General features: G+C 54.5%; 1 protein-coding gene and 1 long non-coding RNA gene across 3 annotated transcripts; both read left to right on the top strand.

The window, feature by feature from the left end:
* Window positions 1-11: 11 nt before the first annotated feature.
* Window positions 12-1,820, top strand: LOC144584504 (uncharacterized). Its single transcript, XR_013538796.1, has 2 exons — window positions 12-876; window positions 1,258-1,820. It is a non-coding gene; the product is annotated as an uncharacterized LOC144584504 (long non-coding RNA).
* Window positions 1,821-5,137: 3,317 nt separating this feature from the next.
* On the top strand, window positions 5,138-13,807 carry NONO (non-POU domain containing octamer binding). 2 transcript variants are annotated; one of them, XM_020795879.3, is made up of 11 exons: window positions 5,138-5,427; window positions 5,871-6,035; window positions 7,592-7,785; window positions 8,710-9,011; window positions 9,693-9,788; window positions 10,550-10,746; window positions 10,885-10,969; window positions 11,727-11,826; window positions 11,970-12,012; window positions 12,289-12,398; window positions 12,899-13,807. In XM_020795879.3, the coding sequence occupies exons 2-11, from the start codon at window positions 5,879-5,881 to the stop codon at window positions 13,034-13,036; spliced, it is 1,422 nt and encodes a 473-aa protein (XP_020651538.2). In that variant the 5' UTR covers window positions 5,138-5,427; window positions 5,871-5,878; the 3' UTR covers window positions 13,037-13,807. The 2 variants fall into 2 exon arrangements, with proteins under 2 accessions (XP_020651538.2, XP_020651537.2); XM_020795878.3 differs by having other exon boundaries at window positions 5,139-5,427; window positions 7,565-7,785.
* Window positions 13,808-14,182: the final 375 nt, after the last annotated feature.

Below are 14,182 nucleotides of genomic sequence, written 5' to 3' on the forward strand. Positions count from 1 at the left end.
GTCTGGTCGTGTTTTTCTGAAACAGCCCCCCTCCCCCGGGGTCCCATATACACACACACCAGGCACAAACTCCCCCCTCCGCCTCCGGGCGAGCTCCTGATGCCCCCTGCCTCTTCCATTCCCTTTTGGAAGGGGGCCTCCTTCTACCCCCACCATGTGGGGCTTGACCCTCCTTATTTCCTCCGCCACCCCCCCATCATCCCAGGCCTGTAGGCAGCTGTTTGGGCGACCATGCAGAAGCCCCCACCACCACTCTTCCTGACCTGCTCAACCCAAGGTCTCTTTAAGGCAGGGCCCCCCCCAATACACCCACCTCCCTCCCTCCCTCTTTCACCAAATCTGGGGAGGCTTCTCCTGGCAAAGGGTGATCCTCAGCAGCTCCACACCCTTGGCTGGCTGGGCTCCTTGCACCCACCACCCTCTTGGCCCATGGCCTAATTCCACCCCCACCCCCGCCCCCCACCCCGATCTCGGAGCCCCTCCTGCACTGGGACTGAGCACCGGGGGTAGTGCTGCTCAGTGGAAAGAGGGCCGAGGAAGGAAGGACCGCCTGTGCCTTCCCGGTGGGGGATGCCTGGGAGTGATGGATGCAGGTAAAGCAGAAAAAAAGGGGGAGGAAAAGGCGCCCAGCATTGGCCGGGCTCCTGAGATGGGCTCCTGAGTGTGTTCAGAACCCAGCAATGCTTGAAATTGCCACCATCCCCACCCGCCTGACTGGACCGTTGTCAGCCCTCCCAGACCCTCCTTGCACTGGTCAGTCGCCATGGGCGCACGGCACAACTCTTCTCCCATCTTGCAGAAGCCCTCGTTTTGTTGAGAACAGAGTGGCCCTGTAGCCCACATGGAGACGGAGACCGGCTGGAGCAGACGTGCCTTGTATGGAGTTTGATTGTTGGCCTAAATGGTGAATTAATTTGGCATTCTACCCAGCAACAGTGGTTCTCCGGGCTTTCAGACATGACTCGTTCCCAGCCCCATGTGCAGACGTTGCAGGATCCTTTCCTAGCACTTTCTGCTGGCACTGTAATTAAGAATCGAGTCTGAGACCTCAGTACAGAACAGATACTTTGCAACTGGGCTGGGGCTTCTCGGTGGGGCGCAATCGTGTGCACAGACAAAGATCGTGCACGCAGAGTGGTATTGCTGGGTACACATTAAAACTGGATCACTCCCTTGTGATGCCCCAACTCCCCCCAAAGGGGAGTGTGGGGCTCCCACCACAACTTCAGATAATGATGTGCATTACTCCAAAAACAGGTCAGAGGGGAACAGCGTTCCACGTTGCAGCAAAACGAAGAACCCCTAAATCGGAAAGGCCAGCATGAAACATGGGGAAATGTGATTATTCTGCTTCGCGGGGCCCCGGACCTCTGACCCAAAGTCCTCCCCTAGCCCTACCGCTAGAGGATATGCTCCCTCCTGCCTACAGCCACCCCCAATTCACAGTGTGGAGGACAGTGAGATGGGAACCAGAGGCAGAAGGCTGTCTTAGGCCAACCGGCCAGGGCTACCTAGGAAGGAAGTGGCAGAGCCTACGGCCCGCCTTGTTTATGCATCCCTGTTAAAGTTACTTGTAGGATTACAACTCTCAGAATCTGCCAGCTGGCATGAATGGTGGAGCTGCAGTCCAGAAAAAGTAACTTCCAAATTCTGTGTGTTGGTTTGCAAAGGAGAGGGTCCTCGTTCTTGTTTCTTTTCACACCGTCATGGACGTTTCTCAATGATGATAATAGCCAGTAATTTATGTATTAGCAGTTTTACTTTAAAATGATGGCTATCTTGTGTACATTTTAGAAGCTTTTAAATCATTTTTTTCTTTCCTAATGTGTGTGTGTGTTTTAAGCATAGCATTCATTGAAGTGGAACGATGTTGTAATTCTAGAACCCAGCCACGATCCGGAACTCTGCAAGGTGGCAAAACTACTTTCTGGTTCTAAACATAAGCCTTTGTATGGCTGGATTCAGTGAACAGATTTTTTTTCCCCCCAGACGGCTTTCTTCATACTTTCTCCACTTTGATGGAACTGCAAGGAAAAAAACCTGTACAGTAGTCTTAGCTTCGGCAAGCGAGGATTCTTTTTACAACCCAAGTAAACGTTCTCCTTTTAAAAAAAAAAAAAAACTACAGGTTTGTTTATTTTTAAAGATCCAGTGTGGACAAAATGCCATGCCTTGGATCACACCTGGTGGTGTTGTGCTGTTTTTTTTTTAATCTCTGGGGAGGAAAAACAGTGAGCAGAAGGTGAAAACTGGTGGATGCCCAAACCTGGGCTTGCAAGGGTTTCCATATTCAAGCCTCCAGAAGTTATCCAGTCAGGATTCTGGATATTTTACTGGAGCAACAGGGTATCCAGGATAAAGAACAACTGCTTTATACTCTGCAGACGTTGCTAACTACACTCCCCATCATGCCTCACCTTGGGTTAAGCCAGTTAGGGCTGATGGAAGCTGACGTTTGACGACATCTGGGGGGGTGGAGGGTCCCCATCCCTGGTTCAGAGGGGGAGTGTTCTAAGGCCCGGTCCTCTTACGGGGTTTGGCCAGCACCCCACAGGAGCGAGGCCTGGCTCCTGATCCCTTTGCCCTGTCCAAGGGCTCCCTGCAAGGGAGCAGAGATGAGCCAGAAGAGGGTTTTTTGGAAGGACCAGGATTCGAAAATGACTTCACCGCCACCCCACAGCCTGAGCTGAGGGTCTTGGGGCTGGATCTGGCCATCCATCCATCTATCCATCCTCTGGGCCAGATCTGAACGTCTCCTGCTGGCCATACAATACCTCCTTCCTCACCCGCCTCTTCCCTTCTCTTCAGGCGCCCTGACTCCTCTGAAACTGAATTTGCTCCGAAGAGCCCCCTCCCTTTTTGGCCTGTGCCTTCCAGACATGTTGGACCACCAGAGCCATTATCCCCCAGCATGGTGGGAGTTGCAGTCCAAGCCATCGGAAGGCTCCCGGGATGAGGGAGAGCGAGTCTAGCCCACCGATGCGAAGGGAGCGCGTGCAGGAGGAGGCTTCCGGGCAGCGTCTGGCTAGAGGGGTGGGGGCGGCCGGGGGGGGGGAAACAGAGGTTGGGATTAAGCAGAGAGGAGGCTCACGCCGGCCCCCCCGCGTCCAACGCCCTCGCCCTCCCTTGCGCACACGCACCTTCCATCAGCGCCCCCTCCCCCGAGGCGCCCTCCTTGCCTTGCCTCTTCCCCCCCCCACCCCCCCTTCACGAGCGCCCCTGGGTGCAAAGCGACGGAGCCCGGCAGGTTCTCCCGGAGGCAGGGGAGGCGAGCCTGCCACCCGCCGAGCGCAGAGCGGGGCCGGGGCGAGGAGAGCGGGCTGTGCCCGCCCGCTCGCGGCGTCCTCGCCGTCTCCTCTTCCTCCTCTCTCTCCTGGATGATGCCCAGCCTTCCCTTCCCTTCTCCTCCCTCTGCCTCGGGGCCTTCTTCTCCTTGCCGGGGCCTCTCCTGCCTGCCTGCCTGCCTGCCTGCCCGCCAGCCGGCCTCCGGGCGTCCATTTCCTGCTCGCTCTCCAGCGAGGGTTGTCTGCAAGCGCCCCTGGACCCGCTTCTGAGCTCCGGCTCCGGGTTGCGGCGCGCACGGGCGCACGACGCGTCCGGGCAGCCTCCCCGTTGGGTGGGGGGGAGATATGGCACAGGGACCCCGTTGGGGGGGGGGTTGGAGAAGCTGGCATTTAGGCACGGCCGGGACCCTGCAGCCCCTCCGCGAGGAGGAGGAGGAAGCGCTGCTGCTGCTGCTGCTGCTGCTCTTTCCGGGAAACCCGAGGGCAAAGCCTGGGCCCTTCCCGAGCGCAGCAGCAGAGGTGGGTTATAAGAAGTCCAAGGGGGTGGGGGTGGGGGGGCTTAACGTCTCGGCCTCGGGGGGGGCAATTTTCTGTTGCTACGATCCACCACCCCCGCCAGTAACCAGTGGATTAACATCAATGGGAATGTTCCAGGAAGTTTGTTTTCTCATCCGCCTGTTGGGACGAGGGGGCTCGGCGGCTCTCCATTCGACGGCAAGGCAACCCCACCGCCCAGGCCGGCTCTCCTCCCAGGAGGCGCGCTCGGTCGGCAACGGAACTCCCGCCCGCCAGATACCTAACCCACTTCGATCTACATATCCAGCCAATAGTATATAATCCCTATACTGCGCTCCCGCGCGCACACACATTCACACACCGCCTTCTCGACCGGGATAGCAGAGAAAAGCCCGGGTTGGGCAGGGACCCGACCCCCCCCCCCTTTTGTTTGCTTTGCTTTGCTTGATAAGGCGGCCAAGTTGAATCCCGTTAACGGTCATTCTCCGGTTGCATCGATGCAGCACTTCTACCTAAGCCACCTTTGCCACACAGTTCTGGCCGTGAGTGATCCTCGGAAGTGAGCCTCCTCGCGTGCAGGCAAGGGGCCTCATCCCCCCAGTTACCAGGTTTTCCATGCAAGGCTGCATTCCTTTGCCCAGGATCTTTGGCAAAGGCGGCAAGGGGCCCTCTTTGGGGGGGGGGTCCACGTGCTCAGGACGGGACGGCCCGCTTGCAAAGCAAGGCCTGTTTAACTAGGGCACGGTGGCCAAGGAGCCTCTTTCCATGGAATGCCATCCAAACGGTACCCGTGGAGAGGCCAGGCCGCCTCTCTTGAATTCATGTCCTGCCACTTGCAAATTCAACACTCTTAGCATCTAGTCCAGGCAATATGGTGCCGCAGAAGCCCCGCCCCTTCCTTATTTGCATGTATTTACATAAGTATGAATGAAAAGCCCTTCTTGCTGTTCTTAGCCCCTCCCTGGAGCCCCCTGTCGGCCGACTTCGAGCCTGGCTTAATTCGCGATCCTGTCCCTTTAAGAAACCGCACCGCTACGCACTGCGCCTGCGCGGGCTTCTCCGCGCCGTCACGTCGTGCCTCCTGAATTCCCCCCTCCCGCTTTTTCCTGCCCCTTTGTCCCTCGCTCGCCTCTCAATCAAACCTGACTGAGCCGCGGCGGCTCGTGCGGAGATTGGCCGCCGTTTGCGCGGGCTGGAGGGGCAGACGGAAGGGCCAATCAAGAGCGCCGAGGGAAGCTTAAGCCCGGCCGCGCTTCCGGAGCGGCACCTCTCGCAGCCAGTGACACCAAGCCTGGCGAGGGCCGCTCGACCAATCGGCGCGGCGGTCCGGGGCGCGAGGGAGGGAGGGAAAGGCCGCGGCGCAGCCAGCACGAGCGAACGGTTTCCGGCCCCCCCCGCCTGCCCCGCGCGCGTGCGTGTGTGTGTGCCCGCGCGGCCCCCTCTTCTTTTTCTCTTCCCGCGCCCCGCCATCCGCCTGAGGCGAGAAGGCCCCGCCGGGGATTGTGAGAGAAGGAAGGGCGTCGAGTTCCCGCGACCCTTCGCCAAGGCCGCGCCGCCGCCGGGACCGGAGAGGAGGAAGAGGAGGAGGAGGAAGGAAGGAGGAGGAGGAGAGAGGCCGCCTCAGCGAGTGAGTGCCCGGCGAACGCCAGCCGGGACACACACACACACACACCGCTTTCCCCCTCATGCCGCCGCCATCATGGCCTCCCCCTCCCGGATCGGGGCCTTCCGTCTGGTCGGGGGGGTGGGGGGGAGGGAAGGCCCGGGAGAGGCGGGGAGGCCCCCTCAGTTGGGAAAAAGGAAGCCGCCGCCGCCTCTTCCTCTTCCTCTCCAGGCTCCGCTGTCCCCGGTCGAGGCGGCAGCCCGTGCCGGCCTTTCCTTTCCACCCTCACCCGCCGCCCCCCCCCCGCGGCCGCCGCCAGCCTCCCGTCGTCGAGGCTCCCTGAGGGCCCAGACAGGATGGGGGTGGAAAGGGATCTGGAGGGAGGGGGGTGATCCTGGATCCTGGCCTTTTCCTCCTCCTCCTCCTGCCGACCCCTTTCTCTCTCTCTGGTCCCCTCCCATCCCCAGGTGGAAAGATGCAGGGCAGCAAAGGCTTCGCGATGGACAAGCAGAACCACACTCCCAGGAAGCAGCAGCAGCAGCACCATCAGCAGCAACAACAGCATCAACAACACCAACAGCAGCAGCAGCAGCAGGCCAGCCCAGCCAACGGTCAGCAGGCCAACAGCCAAAGTGAGTGGCCACTTCCCTTCTTGCAAGGGGCCTCTCCTGGGCAAGGTCGGGGCAGGTCGGCTGACCCTTATGGCCGGGGACAGCCACCCATCTCCTGCTCTTGCTCAGGGTGGCTGCTTTGCATTTCTTAAGCAGCAGGGACACGCTAGAAGTGCAGCCTGCGAGCCAGGGGAAATTTTGCAGCACCATTTTTGTTTGCTTGGTTTGCACTTAATGGGGAATTGCAGTTAGTTGTGTTTTCCTAGCATGTTTGTACACAAACCAGAAAACAAATATGGCTTGGCCCTTGCAGCTCTCTTGTCAGTTTCAAACAGTGTAACTGACATGCTAGCAGGGGTGGGGGGGTCCAGTGAAGCAAAACCCCAGACAAGCCTTGCGTATTTGGAGAGGACTAGAAGTGCACAGTGTGATTCAGTGCAGGTAATCTAGGGCATTGCAGCTTGTTCTTTGAGGTCACTTCTGTGATTGAATTACAATGTGGACGAAGGGTCTTGAGTTCAGAGCCCCAGAAGTCAGGCCAGTCAAATACACAATGGGAGGCAATGTCCCCTTTTGTTTTGCTGGGGATTTTTCGGCAACTTATACCCCGGTATAGACTTAATGCTAAAATCACTATCATGTTTTGCTTTCATCGTGAGCCCCTACAAATGGCTTGCGTTCTTTTCCCTCTGCACAGAAAGTGTAAAAATGCTTTTTGTGATAAACTTGTGAAAGAAGTGGTTGTTACTATTTGAGACGCACGGAACGACATTATAGTAATGTTGTTGTGTAAGCACGTTGCCTGTTTTAATCGTGAGGAATTCAGCTTTTTGTGGATGTAAAGTGTAGGTAAAATGTGATGAATATTTGGGATGTGCAGTATAGTTTACTGGTGCTTCTGCGTCTGGCATTGCAGGTTTCTGGCTTTGCTTTCTAACTTTGTTGGGTGCTTAATCAATGCTTTTGCTTTTCATTTTCATTTGGGTGTGGTTGTACCTTTCTTTATTTTCTAATGTCTAAATATCTAATCCTATTCTCCGTCGCAGCCATACAAAACGTTCTTAAAACACCCAGCAAGATGGATGTTGCTCTTAGATTTTGGTCAGTTTTAAGACCCTGGATGATGTGGCGCAAATGGCTCCCCTCTGCTTGCATTGCTGCTCAGAACTCTGAATTTGCAGGCTGTCTGTCACAAAGCTGCTTGCCTTACCTGCTGTGATGTGGTGATATGTTCCTCCACCAGCACTGCCATGTAAGTGCTGCCAAATCTTGGTTGAGTTGGATCCACCCATCCAGTTCTAAGGCTCTGGCTTTTTCGTCCTTAATCTATGGATAACATTTCCAATCTGTGCAGAGCAAAGGCTGCCATGCAGATCTCTCTGGCTGTGGGTGCATGTGTGGTGCTACTTTAGTGTCGTACAGCTTTTCATAGCTTTCTTGCTGTGCTGCCCTGAAGGTGAGATATTTTGGCAGTTGGATATGATGGGAGGCTAATGTTCAGACCCCTCAGATTTTGTTAACACTTGGCATTTGTTTTCCCAATTTTGTAGAGCGATTCTGTACCTTATTCCCCTCAGATGAAGGCTTGACGATTGACCTGAAGAATTTCCGAAAACCTGGTGAAAAGACCTTTACCCAGAGGAGTCGCCTCTTTGTGGGGAACCTGCCCCCTGACATCACAGAAGAGGAGATGAGGAAACTGTTTGAAAAATATGGGAAGGCTGGTGAAGTTTTCATTCACAAGGACAAAGGATTTGGCTTTATCAGGCTGGTGAGTGGCTCTTGGTATGCGCAGCCCTTGCATTGCTTTGGAGAAGGCGTTCCTGCTCGTCACAATAATCTGTTACATGGATTTGGGTGGCCAGGTTGGCTTTATAGGGCACAAGTCCTGTAAAAGGCATATTTGCCACTTTCTGCTTCAAAATCAAATGTGTCTGCAATGAATTAGAAAGTCTAAAGAGTGCCCACATTGCCCCTCTGAATGGAAGCTTTGGGTGGTGGTGTCTGGTGCAAGAATTTATGGCTGACAGGCCTCCTGGCATTCACAAACAGGAGGCAGGACATTTTTTTCCAGGACAGTGTGGTGGCCTTTATGGCCTGCAGGCATAAGCAGTTAGGCCAGCCAGTTCCTCGGTAGCCATTAGCTCTAGAGTCCCCATCTGTAGCTTCCAGCTGGATTTGTCTCATACCAAACCGCTGCTTATCCTGAATAGCTAGGAAGAAGAAAGGCTCTCCAGGGGAGAATAATTGGGCAGGTGCTTGAGACTTCTGGGCATTTGGACTAGATGAGTTTTCTCTGCTATACTCTAGGAGCAGGTTTAGGGCGTCAGGCAGGACGAAGAAGCTGGCCAAGCTCTGCATTGAGCTGTAAATTTCTTTTGTGTCTCAAGGGTCTGTCAAGGGAGAGAAAACCATCAGCGTCACCGTGGTGCATTTTTATTTGACTAAGGTGCAAGAAATTTTTCGAGACAGCACTCCACTCTCAGAAACTGAGTAGGTGAAAGGAGTTTCAGTTTGCTGGCTGTTCCAGCAATAAAATTGTGTTTTGAATAAAACCAAAGGTTTCTTTGGAATAGTTTAAACGCGAAACGCATACCTGGGGAGTCCAGCAACCCATTTCATTCTGATTTTGATTTTTCCTCAGTGGCTTGTTATAGTGGCATGGGGGGGCTTGAACATGGTTTTCCCTCTCCAGGAAACTCGGACTCTGGCAGAGATTGCCAAGGTGGAGCTGGACAACATGCCCCTGCGCGGAAAGCAGCTGAGAGTGCGCTTTGCCTGCCACAGTGCCTCCCTCACAGTCAGGAACCTGCCACAGTTTGTGTCCAATGAGCTCCTGGAGGAGGCCTTTTCGATGTTTGGCCAGGTGGAGAGGGCTGTGGTCATCGTGGATGACCGAGGCAGGCCCTCCGGGAAAGGTATTGTGGAATTTTCCGGCAAGCCGGCAGCCAGGAAAGCCCTTGACCGATGCAGCGAGGGATCGTTCTTGCTAACTACGTGAGTCCCAGGGCAGGGTTCTCGTTTTGGGGGGCTTGTACGGCCTGGGGCAGAGGACAGGTGGGGGCAGTGCAGGGGTCCTTTGTTCAGAGGTGGTGACTCTCGGGCAATGTTCTCTACCTGTGTCCACAGAGCTAAGTAAAGGAGTGTTGCCCTTTTGCTTGTTGCTGATGGTGAGTTGTCATTCTTATGGCGAACAGTGCGGAGGTCGTTGGAAATGGGTGCCGTGGCTGTACTTCTGGGACTCTGTGCGTTTCTTGGGCGGAGGGCCCTTCAGAAGGACTGCAACCCTCTTGAAGCCTTGCCGGTTCGGCTGGGTCGCTTGCTCAGATTGCAGATCGCTTGCCTGAGCCTGGCCGAGATTGGGCCTGAGGCTGTCAGGGCTGATGGAGTGGGGCAACCACCCTCTTCAGCACAAAGGAGTGGCCGTAGTCTGATTTCAGGACCTTCCCCCAGCTCCTTCATTTTCTTGACTTTTGAGTGCCTTTTTGGCTTGCAGTGACAGCGGTAGCCACCGCCAGCCAGAATTTTCATAGTTGTAGGTAAAGAGAGCCTTCTTCATGCCTGACAGTCTGCTCGAAGCTCGTTGCTGACTCTCAGACCTTAAAAAAAGACTTCCCCGACATTTGCATTCATCTGGGTGGACAAGGTCAAAGGCTTGTGCTTGGTTTTCTCTGCCAGGTTCCCTCGGCCTGTGACGGTGGAGCCCATGGATCAGTATGATGATGAGGAGGGGCTGCCTGAAAAACTGGTAATCAAAAACCAGCAATATCACAAGTAAGTGCTGAGCGGGGAGGACAAAGGGTGATGACTTTTCAATGGGAAGGAAAGTTTTGAACCTTCTATCTTTCTATTGGTTGTTTTCTGAGTGTAGCTTCGGTCAGGGCACATGCTAGCTTGGAACCTGTTACAGTGGTGCCTCGCTTAACGGGCGCCTCGTTAACGACAAATCCGCATAGCCACGAATTTTTGCGATCGCATTGTGATGGTTTAGATAGGAAAATATCGCTTTGCGATGATTGGTACCCTGTTTCGCATACCGATCATCGCATAGCGATGATTTTCCAACAGCTGATCAGCGGTTCCAAAATGGCCGCCGGGTAAATAAAATGGCCGCCCGCTGTGTTTTTGCCCGGATTCCTCGCTTAACGCGCAGCAAAAATGATGTATGGAGGATTTTCACTTAAAAGTGAGTTTTTTGCCCATAGGAACGCATTAAATGGCTTTTAATGCACTCCTATGAGCTTTTTATTTCTGCATAGCGACGAAATCTCTTTGCAGCGATTTTTGCTGCACGAATTATTGTTGCTAAATGGGGCACCACTATATTTAAAAAATGTAACCTTTGAGAACTGAAAATGGGGGACAGTCAGATTCAAGCATGAGCTGTGTTTTATTGCCTTTATCTGTTTCCTTTTTGGCATTGTCAAGGAATCAGGCCACTTGCTTGGCTCCTTTTCTCCTGGTCTTGTGACATTCCCCCTTAGTGGTGGTCTCCTGCCAGTGACTGGCCTCTCTTCCCTCCCCCCCCCCTCCAGGGAGCGTGAGCAGCCTCCCCGTTTTGCACAGCCTGGTTCCTTTGAATACGAGTATGCCATGCGCTGGAAGGCTCTGATCGAGATGGAGAAGCAGCAGCAGGAGCAGGTGGACCGCAACATCAAAGAGGCGCGGGAGAAGCTGGAGATGGAGATGGAGGCAGCTCGTCACGAGCATCAAGTGATGCTGATGCGTCAGGGTGAGAATGGGGATCCCACCTGGGAGACATGGCTGGCTGGCTCTTGGTGACACATGCGCTGGGAGGTTTGCATGGAGCAAGTAGCACTGGGATTTTAAGGTTAACTTCTGTGGCTGCTTCCCCCCCCCCCCCCCCCAGACTTGATGAGACGCCAGGAAGAACTGAGGAGAATGGAGGAACTGCATAACCAGGAGGTGCAGAAGCGCAAGCAGCTGGAACTCAGGTAAGCAAGGAGTGAAAGAAGCCTTTCCTGATGGAAACGGAAATAACGTGTACTCATTGACCGCAGGATTCTTCTCACGGCTGGGCTGAGAAGGCTTGTTGCTTACATTGCATTCATGGCTAGACGCCTTGCAGCTGCTTCATGCAGGATCGGTTCCGGGCTTGGCTGCTGGCTGAGGCAAGGGCAGGGAAGCTTTCGCATTTCATACGTTTGGCCTGCTGCTGAGGTGGCCCCTTATCATCTCCGCAGTTGTTGTTGCTGTTCATGGTTTTATTTTCTGTTGTGAACCGCCCTGAGTGGCCTTGGTAGCCAGATGGGCAGTATACAAATCAAACCAAATCCGTCTTATCAAATGGTCAGTGGCTGGGTGTGCTTTGCAGTTCACAGAGGGGATGTTCTAGACTGCTGAAGGGCAGTGTTCCCAGTCCTGGACTAAGGAATGGGGCTGAGCCTCAGAGACATGTTTGCTTTCAGTGCCTGTGATTGGTGCCAGCCTTTTCAGGTCGTGAATGCTAAGCAGGCGCTTAACACTATGCCCTCTCCTGTGGCCTGTTCTATCTTTGGTCCTGTGTAGATCCACTTGAAGCAAGGGTTTCCCTCTTTCAACCTGTGAGGTCTGTGCCAGAATCACTGCCTTGGGTATATATTTCTGCGTAGGAGCTGTCCACCGTCCCCGTGGTTGTCCTTCTGAGAGCAGAGAGGCTAAGAGGGAGCTGCCTTTTCTCATGGTTCTCCTCTTGCTGATACTTTTTTCCAGACAAGAGGAGGAGCGCAGGCGCCGTGAAGAAGAAATGAGGAGGCAGCAGGAGGAGATGATGAGGCGCCAGGAAGGATTTAAAGGGGCCTTTCCTGATGCGGTAGGGGTCAGGCAGCCAGCTGTTGCCCGCCTTGCTAGCCCCTCTCAGGGGCTTAGCTGTGTGGGGCAGGGGTGCTTTTTTGCTCCTCTGGGAGGAAGGTGTGTCAGGTTGTCTGGAGCAGGTGTCTCTGTGTTTTCTTTCAGCGGGAGCCTCCAGATATGCGCATGGGACAGATGAGCATGGGAGGCAAGTGGACTTACCCAGAGGTGGGGGTGGGGTGGGCAGAGGAATTCCCACTCCATGTGCTTTGGAAGAATTAAGGGGCGGGGGGGGCAAACGACAAAGCCCTGGTCAACAGCCCGCCTTGCTGTGTGGGTGGGCTTGCTCCTGAGGATCCGGGCCAAACCCTCTACCTGGAGGATCTGACTCTTGAGTCATTGGCTGGTGCTCTTGTGAGCTCTCCTGGCCACCTTCCGGTGTGCTGCCCGCTAGCAATCCTCCTCCGTCTGTCTTGTCTTCCAGGGGCCATAGGCATGAACAATAGAGCAAGCATGGGAACTACCGCTGTTCCAGCTGGTCCTCCCCCGGCCGCTGGCCCAGGGCCAATGATTCCTGATGGAGCCATGGGAATGGTAAGGTCCACAGGGCGCAGACCTTCTCCAGAAGTGGGTGGGTTTGGATGCCCTCTTGCCCTAAGTTCCTGGGCGGGTGGGCGGGCGGGCCACTCTCTTCATATAGGCATTTGCATTGGCCAGCCATGGAGGCACACAAATCAAAACGGCTCAAGCAGACAAGTGAAGGGGCACAATTCAGAGGGTTTGTGCCTCTTCCCAGGATGACTGTGGCTTGTTGGTTATGTGGACAAAGACAGCTGAGCTGAATTTCCCATCGTGTCTTCACGGAGGCCCAAGACGTGGCATCTAGGAGAGCCTCTCAATGCCATTTGAGAGGGAAGCGAGCCCTCCCGGTCCTGCCTTTGAGGTTCTTCCTCTAGTACTGACCCTGCCAAGTGGGGAAGAACTGGTGGCTTGTTTTGTGTGTGTAGGGGTGTGTGTGTGTGTATATATATGTAGGTGTAGGGGGCGGAAGGGGGGTGTAGTAATGTTCCTAACTCCCCTCCCTTCTCTGCCAGACACCACCGCCACCCGCGGATCGCTTTGGCCAGACGACTGCAATGGAAGGACTTGCCACCATGGGCGGAAGCGCACCCACCTTCAACCGAGGAGCTCCTGGGGGGGATTTTGGCCCTAACAAGCGTCGCAGATACTAAACGGGGGGGGGGGGGAGGGGGGCCTGTCCTGTTCCCTGGCCGTGACCTCGAGAGACCTGCCGTTCATTCCTGGGCTCCAGAGGTCTTGGTCCTGGCAATGGGTCCCCAGCCGGAGTCACCAAGAGTGTAGATGAACCTCCCCCCACAAGGTGCATTCCTGCAAAGCGCAATGTGAAAACAGATCCCAGAAGGCTTCAGTAGCTGTGTAGTGTGTGTGTGTGAGGCCAGGTTAGGACCTGCCGTCTCTCCCGTTCCCAAGCACCTCAGGATGGGTTCAAACCCCCCCAGCTGCTGATTCCGCCCCCCACTCACCCTCCAGAGGATCGGGGTGGGGCCTGTGGGTCTTTATATGTCAGTAGCTTCAAACGGCTTATGTAGGGGGAAGGGAGGGGGGATAGGTTTTTAAAAAGTGTAGCTTTTTACTTTTCTCATCTGGACCATTTTTTTATTTGCTGGAAGGCTGGGTAGTGGTGGTGCTGGTGATTTGGGGAAGAAGTACTCAATGTGTTGTACCATTCTTTATTTTTTACTGGTAGAAAAAAAAGTACAATCTATTGGACAGAAGAAAATAAACAAACAACTGTTTCCTGTTGGGGGACCGAGTTGAATCCCTTGTTTGTATAACCCTAACTTTGCCTGTCTTGTGTAGAAGTATGAGACTTTTCTTTATGTGTGAATCCGAGCTGTAATCCTCCACTAACAGGTTGAGTTTGTCTGAAGATTGTTACAGGAATGCATTATTAAAAGGGATTTTAAGCCTTTTTCATCTGGCCCCCTGTCTCCTCTGTCTTGTCTGTCGCCCTGATGCATTTCTGGTTTTTGGTCGCTAGAGGGAGAGTACGCAGCTGCCGCCTCGCTCCAGCTTCGGAAATGGCGGCCCCTTCATCACTCGCTCCAGCTGTGCAGGAAAGCCTGAGACTCTGGGCTTCAAGATGTCTTCCTCCTCCTCCTCCCTGCAGCCCTCTTCCTGCTCTTGGAAAAGCGCATTTCATGAGCCGGGCCACCAAACATTTCCATCCTGTGCTTTGTGGGTTAGCGACAACTCTTGTTGAAATGCTATCAAGAGAAGACTTGGGGCAAAGATGAGCAGAGAAGGGAGAAACCTTCCCACCCACCCCTTGAGAGAGAAGGGAATTTTCCATCTCT

The sequence above is a fragment of the Pogona vitticeps genome, chromosome 11 (assembly GCF_051106095.1).
Source record: "Pogona vitticeps strain Pit_001003342236 chromosome 11, PviZW2.1, whole genome shotgun sequence".
In the NCBI taxonomy this organism is placed as follows: Eukaryota; Metazoa; Chordata; class Lepidosauria; order Squamata; family Agamidae; genus Pogona; species Pogona vitticeps.